Source organism: Sitophilus oryzae, unplaced genomic scaffold (assembly GCF_002938485.1).
Source record: "Sitophilus oryzae breed Bouriz unplaced genomic scaffold, Soryzae_2.0 scaffold_179_pilon_pilon, whole genome shotgun sequence".
NCBI classification, from domain to species: Eukaryota; Metazoa; Arthropoda; class Insecta; order Coleoptera; family Curculionidae; genus Sitophilus; species Sitophilus oryzae.
Window position 1 is genome coordinate 6290978 of NW_022146501.1, and position 9755 is coordinate 6300732.

The window sequence follows — 9755 nt, forward strand, 5'->3', positions numbered from 1 at the left end:
TCGGATTGTTCTCCATACCTCAGTACTCCGTGCGCCCCTATTAGGCTTTCCACTTGCTGGCACCTTCTTTCCCAAATATCTGTTTTTCCTACCTTAATGGCGGCTCGTACCTCTCTATTTTTTGCTTGTAATGACTCCAGTTAGTATCTGTTCGGTCTGAGAGCCATCTTTGATAGAATTTTTGTTTGTCATTGATTAAGGCCTTTATGCTGTCAGTTATCCAAGCTGGTTCATCTTTTTTTTCTGCATGTTCAGTTCACCTAAAACTTCGAAAGCTACTTTTTTAATTAGGGTTTTTAGGTTGGTATACTCTAGTTCTACATCGTTACGGGCTTTCACTTCCTCTAGGGCTACATCTAATCTTCTCTGGTATAACCATTTAATACTGGCATCGTGTAGTAAATGAAGCTTGTACTTAATACGCTCAGATTCTTCAATTTCCAGTTCTTGTGATGTTGTGTATTCTATACTTTTGGCTCTGCTCTGGAAAGGTACTACTAATTCTGCAACGACCAGACGGTGGTCGGATCCACAATTTGCTCCTCTCTTAACTCTGCAGTCTTTGAATTTGAGTTTCGATATTTGTTTAGCAATCGTATAATCAATTATAGATTTTTGTTGCAGAGAGGGCCTCTCTCGGGTGTATCGATGAATCAATTTGTGTGGGAAGAAGCCGTTAAGTACACGTAGACCATTCAGTTCGCAAAAGTCAATTAACCTCTCTCCAGAATCATTAAGGACGTCCTCCCCGTGTTTTCCAACCACTTTGCTATCTTCTTTCTTACCAATTCTTGCGTTAAGGTCTCCCATGATTAAGACTTCCTGGCTCGGTTTTATTTCTGTGAGGACTTTTGAGAGTGCAGCATAATAAGAGTCTTTTTCCGCTTGGTTTGATTCATCTGTGGGCGCATAAGTACCTATTATTACGGTTTCCAATCCGAAAATGGTCAAGGTGACAGTTACTATTCTTTCGTTAACAGCGTTGTAATTCTTGTAAAATTTAGATAATTTTTTCGCAATCAGTACCGATACTCCAGCTTGAGCTCGTTTTGCCTTATCTATCCCAGACCAGAAGTGAAGGAAGTTGTCGAGATGTTCACTTCCTCTCCCTTTCTTCTTCGTTTCAGAAAGAACAACTATATCTAGGTTGAACCTAGCCATCTCTGATGTAACTTCCGAGGTCTTGTTGACAAAGCTGTTGACATTCCAAGTTCCTATTCGCATAGTCCGTTTCGTAGCCAGTTGTCGTCGTAAAGAATATCTGTCCGAATTCCGAGGCGTGTTTAGGGTTCTTTGAGCAATTAAGTTTTTTTCCGAGTAACAGGTCGCTAGCCCGTTGCCTCAACCCCCAACCTGGAGGACCAGGGGCCTTTCTGTAGGGATGCCCATCCTTAGCCGAGAGAACCGGTTTTGAGGCGCCGGAATCTCGCCTTCGCCCTATTCCTGTTAGCTGCATAACACCCATGCATTGGATGCCATACATTACCAGTGGTCACGCGGCTCTCATGAGCCTTCGAGGACGTAGGAAATAGGACTTGCTGGCAGAGCTTATGAAACAGTGAACATTTCTCAGTTTTTGATGAAATACTCCTACTCGACATTGGAGTATCTCCTTGAGATCCGTTACCAGCCTTCGACCACCACAATTTGTTACAAAACTCCATAAATTATATATCACTGTAATCACAAAACTTCAATCTATTTCCGTATTTTAACGGGATTTTAAATTATGTCTTTATTTTCGAGAAAATTTATTCCAAACATAAGGAATATTTTGTTGACCATCAAAATTTTAAAAATAATGAAGTTGTCTAAATAGGTGCTACAATACGGATATAGTATAATCCTTTATCTTTAATTTCCTTCTTCATTTGTGTAAAAACACCTAGTCAGTATTTACATAAAACGTTAAATGCCGAACGCTTATTTTGCTACTTTTTCGGACTAGTGAAATGGACTCTTAAGAGTAATTTAATAAGAAAAAATTCAAATAAACTGTTTGGTCCCCATCTAATAGACGTTTAAAACAAACCTAACGTCCAAAGAAACTGCGCACTTGAGACAGAGCAAACAAAATGTAATCTATTCGCTTCCTTCTACGACTTAAACTGGAGTATTTTTTCGGTCAAACTTCTCGTCTCTGGCTCTTATTAAATCTTCCCAGTTTATCAAGCGGTTTTCCCTTGATAATTTCGTTCCCGTTAATTTTCTTTTGTGGTTGGAAAAGTCGGTGGAAATCGGAAATGACAAAGTTGGACAAGTTCCCAGAACGGAAACAAAGTAATAACAGTTAAATCAAAATAAACAGTCCCGAAATTGTTATTTAATGAATGATGCAAATAAATATGACAGAAATATCTTTATTTTTCTATCTATACTGTAAATTCTTAGAGTTTTCCAACTATAGTAATAAGAAAAACATTTTCCGATGCACGTCATCAATCATATCGACATTGACACTAAAGTCTATACACCTGAGTAAATGAAATTTTGGCAAAAATGTTTAAATTTGTTGTATAATTTAAGATACCGAGCAGCTCTTCATTTTTCTTTATAGAGCAAATGATTGTAACAGATATTTTATTTAGATTAAAGCTCCAAAAATTAGTTTAAACAGAATTTTATTATCGCTATATTGGTCACATTGCGCCCTTTTCAGCAAGGTTGTCGTTTTTATTATTTGACAATTATCCTAATGTCAGTCATTATTTTGTATAATATCGTGTTGTTGCTGAATCTTTGTGAGTAATTCTCGTATTTTGCATATTTTCATAGTATTTTTTTTAAAAATTGTACTTTTTAGCAACAGTTATTTTAAGAATTAAATTTTCGAGTTTTTGTATTGCATTTCTTGAAATTGTGTGTTGAAAATATGCCGAAGCATTTAAACAGTCGAAGTAAAGAGCTTGTAGCTTCCCTGATAAACTATTTTGAACGAGAACGTGACAAGGTTCTTTATTAACCTTGACTGAAGTCAGAGAAGTAAGTTTGATTGATAAGCACATTACACCACTTTCAAAGTTATTTCTACGTTAGTTTTTATTAAATTCTGTGATTATCAGTTTGTGCATTAATAGCACCCTCTTACTTGTTATTACCACTTATGGCGTTGTAAGATGTACATTAATAAATAAATAAATAACCCATAATAACGCTTAGAATAATCTTCATAATGGACTAGTTTTTGCCAATATGTAATAAGTAAAATAAGCTATAAAACAAATAAATCAGTTAATTACTAAAATATTAGTAATGGGGAATTTATATATCTTCAAAATATTATTAAGGTTGCCTACCTCTCAGACAAAAATTTTCCTAAATATTTTAATTTTTATGATTTTGCGTCAGTAGATCTTTATTATTTGAAAAAATCTAGGGTGGCTGTGATATACCTTTTGTTAATTTAACAAAAATTGCAGATTGTAGAGTAAAATACTTAACGGTAATAAAAAGATACACGTTTAAAACATATTTTAATTATTACAGAATTAAAACTAGATATAAACCTATAATTATGTGACAAAAATTAGCGAGATGAAATCAAATGCTCAAAATGTTTCCTTTCCTGTTAACTGCATAAAATGATCTCTTTTCATCTTAAAAGGATCTTTTCATTTTAAAAAGCATATGTGGAGTTCTACCTCGAAAAGCAGCTACAATAATTTCTCTCATGTTGTCGACAATAGTTGGTCGAGTTTTGTAAACACTGTCTTTAACATATCCCCATAAAAAAACCAGACTAAATAAAATTAGGAGCATTTAAGTATTTTATTAATTGGTGAATGCACACTGCATTCACCAACTAATAGAATCGTATCAATTCTCTCTGATGTAGGATAAGTTTGAATTTTCGGCAAATTTCTGAGAATTTTTTTTGTTTTAACTGACACAAAATGATAACTAGTTGTTGTTGGACTAATTAGACAGCTATGTTGAAATAACGTCAGACATATCACAGCCACCTAGATTTTATCAAATAATAAAGATCTACTCAGATCAAATCATGTAAATGAAAATATCTAGGAAAGTCTTTGTTTGAGGGTAGGCAACCTTAATAGTATTTTGAAGAGACATGAATTCTCCATTGAATATGGGAATAATATACTGGGTGTTCCATTAAAAAAAAAGAGTAAAATACTTTTGAAGGTGACCAATGTTCAAATATTAATTTTGTCTCACCCTGTATAACTTTTTGGATCGAATTTTAATGTGATTTAAAGTACAATAGTTAATTTAACTACATATTAGGTTATACCGGGTAAATTCCAATTTAGGTAACTTTTATTGTAATTTAAAAATTGTTCTTTATTTCTAGAAAATGTTAAATATGTTCAAAACCTTACATTTTAGTCATATACTTCTCTTATAAAACTCACCTTTATTTTTTTCCTAGAATCCGAAAATCAATTAATATATAGGGTGTTCCGTTACAAAAAACACACTTCCCCTAGGAGATGCAAGACCTTGTCGTTGGTGGGGAAGCTCCTGGTCAGGTGCTGGGGGGAATCCCCTCTAGCACTTGGCTTGGTCTAAGAAGCATCTCACTCATCGTCTTGTCCCTGACTCTAGTGTCGTGGCCAGGGAATTGCACCAAGACATATAACGATACCGGGCGGGGCTACGGACAGCCTCAACCTTGGGGCACCGGGGGGCACCCCATTGTATTTTACCCCTTACTTTTACATGCGGGGCTCTGTAGAAGTGGACCGACTGTCCCTAGCGACTCATAGGAACACTATGAGATCTGGTAATAATAGTAATAAAAACATCACCGGTGAAGCTGTGGGGAAACCCCCTAGCGACACTGGGAACAGTAACAATGAAAGTTCCAAGGGGCCAAACCCAAAGAGAACTACAGGAGAGGTGGCTGACACTTGCGTGAGACCATCCTCCGCAAGTGGCATACAAGCTACCACCTCCTCCAAGGGTCGGGAGCCTACCTCCTACCTCTAAACCCAGGCGACACAAGCTACCGTTTCGTCTACCCGGCCTGGGTCGTAGCTCCTCGACTGTGAGGGACACGGGTCTCCGTAGGAAGTCCTGGGACTGTATGATGAGTTATAACTCAAGAAAGGGGGACACAATAGATCTCTAAGGTCGCAGAGATTAACCCCCCTCCCACTTATTCTAATTCTAATTCTACAAAAAACACAACTTTGATATGTAACTTTTTTTGGGGACACCCTGTAGAACTCTCCATATTTTTCAAAAGTGATCTGAATTAACCTGCATACGCTCACAAAATTTCATTTCAATATAAACTGTCGTTCTCCTTGGAGCCTCCGCGGCGTATGAGAGGCTCAAAGGCGTATTTAATTTTTTGATTATGTAATTGTAACTTTTTTTGGGGACACCCTGTAGACCTCTCCATATTTTTCAAAAGTGCTCTGAATTAACCTGCATACGCTCTGAACGGGCTGAAAGTGCCCATTACATGGGCACTTTCTTTTCTCACTTGTTTCTTCGAACTGCTTGAACGAACTGCTTGAATTCATTTTTGATTTTGATCGATTTGAATCGGTTTGAGAAGCTGTGAAGTTATAAAATGTTGATTCGGGAGAGTTGAATATCTGGGAAAGTTGAGTTATTGAATGTTATTGCACGCAACAACGCCCTAATTACGCTCTCCTTTACGCGTTAACATTTTTTCGGCAATCTTATTAACTCACTTTTTGTAACTTGCAGAAAACTAAAATACTTAAATATTATGACAAAGCCCCGATTTCAATATAATTTTAATGCCATCAACACGAACTGTAACCGGGACGGCGTGAAATACATAGCGAAAATTTCTGATTTCTGCCGTATAGAGCGCTGCGGTCGGAATTTTTCGAAATCATCTGAAATGCACTAAGCCTATAACTTCAAATATTTTGTTTCAATGATGAAATATCGCAGTTTCTTAGTGTAGGTAACCGAGTTAAAACGTTATATCTCTATCCACAAGTATTTATGCTCTAGGGAAGTAAACTTACAGTAAAATTAATTAATAATTAAGTAGCAATATGCATAGAGTACAAGAACAAGAGTTCTACAGACATAGCTAAATTTTGTATTTTAAGCCCTTAGAGAATCTGAACTAAGTAGACTTTTGTCTGAAACAAATCAGAAATAGACTTCTTAAAACTAATTTTCTGGTACGAATTGCTTTCGAAGGGCTTGTATTATTATCCTGCGATGTTTCAGAAAACAAATAGAGTTTCGAATACAGATACCTGCTTAGGAGGAATTCTAAATAAATTATAGTATGTTTAATTAAACAGCTTATAGTTCCTAACTTTTGAGAAGTTCTAGAACTTAAACAATAAAATATTAAAAATGTCTATACCTATGTGGCGGATTCGTCTCTCCAAAAAATCCTTTATGGGTATTTCGCACTGCAAGAAAATCTACAAAATAAAATAGTTATTTTTTGTAAACACTTCTGGCGTTAAACCTAAACGGACGCTGCTTGTCAGAAGTTATGTTTACAGTAATACAAATTTGCCTAACGAAGAAAAACATGCTTAACGTTTCGGAAAGTTATCTCTTTCCGTCGTCGGAAGCAAAAAAATATACAAAGAATAAAGAAAAAAAATATTTAAAATATTTAAATTGAACTATTCGAGAACACTTTACTTTTTTTAAACAGATACGTTTAGTAAGAAACCAAAAAAGGATATAATGTCGTTTTAACAGAACGTCAACGGTTTCTTGTAGACGTATCTGTTTTAAAAAAGTAAAGTGTTCTCGAATAGTTGAATTTAAATATTTTAAATCGTTTTTTTCTTTATTCTTTGTATATTTTTTTAACTTTCCCCCACCACTTTATTTTGGCAGATAGGGGAAATTTGTTCTTACAGAAAATATTGTAATGAAGTTCATGAAATTTCTAGGACACCCTGTATATTGTGTTAATATTATACTATAATAATAAAGACTTCATTCTCTTTTAATAATGACAGTCAGTGTATTTTATTGTTAACTCATTATTGTAATTAGTGTTCCTATTGTTGAATTAAATAAGTTAAATATTTAATTGCCATTTTGTAAAGCCGGGTCCACATATGTAGCACTCTATTGTATCAGGATCATGTATCACGTATCAAGAGCTTGTATCGTAAATATGGACATTTATTTGGGCTGTGTCGACTGAATATGCATATCGGGCCAAAGTAAGCGTCCATACTTATAAAATTCATACGTACCAGCGTACAAGCGTGCGTATCATTGTATATGGATGGTACAACAAATCACCTTGTATCGTCGTATCATGTTCATCAATTCTTCTCAGCGAACCCTCAATGCCCCTTTGATGATCGGAGAAAAACCGCCTCAAGACGGGTCACGGCGTATCAAGTCAATTGTATCGTTATACTGTATCAAAACACGTCCAAATGACAGATCGTGATACGTGTATCCGATACGCAGTGTTAAGATACGCGCCAAAATTCGGATTGGCATGTATCAGATACGGTATCACAAAGGTATAACATATGATCGCGTTAATTCGGCGTCCAAACTAGCGATCATGAAACATGTTGGTGCAACGCGACGGAGATATGATACACGAAGATGCTACATATGTGGACCCGGCTTAAGAGAGTTTTGATCGGTTTTGGTCGCTATAGTTTAATGCGAAAAACCGAAACGTTTGCGCCGCTCGCCCTACTCTACTAGTGCAGGTTGAGTGGAGGGGAGCGTCAGTCGAGTACCTTGGCTGCAGCAGCTCCAGTTAGTTAGTTTGTGGTCGCACGCGAAACAGCGAGGTTCGAGTCCGGAGTGCCCTGCCAAGTGTCCTGCTGCCAGCTGCCTGTCGCCGCACTGTATAAGGTAAGCACCCACCGCCAAAGTGATCGAGGGTAGGTCGTATTATTTTTATAGTTATTAAGCGTTTACTCGACTACCTGGACGTGTTATAGGGATAAGGGAGTTAGTTGACGGAATTGTTAGGATATTAAAAGCGCGGGAGAACAACCATTGCCGACCAGGCAAGGAGGGACTATGTTGTGCTACGGGCAGGTCGCCAGGAACGATGTCCTTTTCTTTTAAAGGTTGTCTGACATCTGCTCCGGTCTGACGTATCCTTCGGTTGATGAGACGAGAGTTCGTAGTTTTCTTCATTAATATTAAAATTGCCAGGATTGCCGAGCAGGCAAAAAGGGACTACGCTGTGCTACGGGCAGGTCGCCAGGAACGATGTCCTTTTCTTTTAAAGGTTGTCTGACATCTGCTCCGGTTCAGTGTATCTCTCGGGGAAAGCTAATTACGGGCTAATAATTAATTCATCTTCTTAAGGGACAGTCGGGGTAGTTCAGTAAACGCACGGGTCGCGAATGTTCATGGAGCTAGAACAAGATCTCGCCCAAATCCCGAAGCTGGTTTTGTAGCTCCCGTATTTTTCTAGGTGTGTCGTCCGGACGACACCCTGCTTTAGTGACGCTGGACGGGATCTCGCCGAAATCCCGAGGCTGTCCTGACCGGGCGGTGTGTGCGGGCTGCGCTCATCCGAACGACGTACAACTCGCCGAGACGTCGCTAACGTCAACGTCGATCCGGGACTCGCATTTGTATATCCCTCGGGACGCTGTTAACTTCGCGATAGATCCGGGACTCGCATTTGTGTATCCCTCGGGACGCTGTTAACTTCACGATCGATCCAGGACTCACGTTTGCGTATCCCACAGGACGCTGTTTACTTGGCGATCGATCCGAGGTCCGTGTTTCGATGTCAAAACGGACGTCGTTCCGATAAATATTTAGCTGTGACCATCGGGACGCCTGTAACGACGTCGCCGCCGTTTAGAGAGCCGCGTCGTAGTAGAGTGTGTTGCTCCGGTATCTACGTGTCTATGTTCACGTGATAGAATCAGTCAGAGAATTACGTATCGGGATTAATTGATCAAAACTCTAGAGGTACACGGTTGTTAGTGTAAATCTTGTGCTACGAGGTACTCTGAACATTTATTTTATTTTTATTATTGTTACAATTAGAGAACGTGAACTTTCTTTGATTACTTTTGTACATAAGTAATTTAGTTAAATAAAAACATAGTGTTACGTTATAGTTAAGTGTGTGTTTTATTTTCTTTTCATCTCATCACTCCCTGGTATCTCCACTGTATAAAAGCTACCCGTATTGGCACTAGTGGTCTCTCAAACACTTTAAACGTTGGGGGTGGCGCCCGAGGAACCGAACCAAGGCAACTCGGCGTCCGTGAGCTTTCTCTAAAACGGGGGAGCGTCACAATATTCAAAATTTACTAAAGATTATGAGGCTATTATTTATAGTACCAGTTATCTCGGCAAAATTGTATAAAAACTCCATTTTATTATTTTTTTCGCAGGCCATACGGCTAATACTTTCCGAGATACAACCGAGAGCTATTCTTAGTGGGACACCCTGTTCATTGGAAAAAATACAGAAATCAAATGTAGACCGACATAATAATACCAGTAAGACAAAGTGCGTAAACTTGTTAGCCTTTTAAGGACCGAAAAGAAGTTTTCTCATAAAAAGGGATCAGATTATTGTTTACTAAACTATGTGATTTATTACGTTTTTCGCTTCTTCTGAACTACGATATTTCGTTTTTTTCCTCCTCTTTGAAGACGGGGAAACTCCTGTCAGGCTCTAATTGGATGAAAGTCTCGATAAAACTTTGTTCTTGAGCGGCACTGATTTGTCTGTCAAGAAATAATATGTGAGACAAGGGAAGATGTAAAATATTATAATTTGTAGGATGATAATAAGATCGTCCTTTCTATTGGGACTA

The 9755-nt window shown here is 37.8% G+C and overlaps 1 protein-coding gene across 1 annotated transcript; it reads right to left on the reverse strand.

Annotated features, from left to right (window-relative positions):
- Positions 1-216: 216 nt before the first annotated feature.
- Positions 217-1224, reverse strand: LOC115882850 (craniofacial development protein 2-like). The gene has a single exon (XM_030901099.1). It carries the CDS (start codon positions 1222-1224, stop codon positions 217-219), a length of 1008 nt encoding a protein of 335 aa, XP_030756959.1.
- Between the last annotated feature and the right edge of the window lie 8531 nt (positions 1225-9755).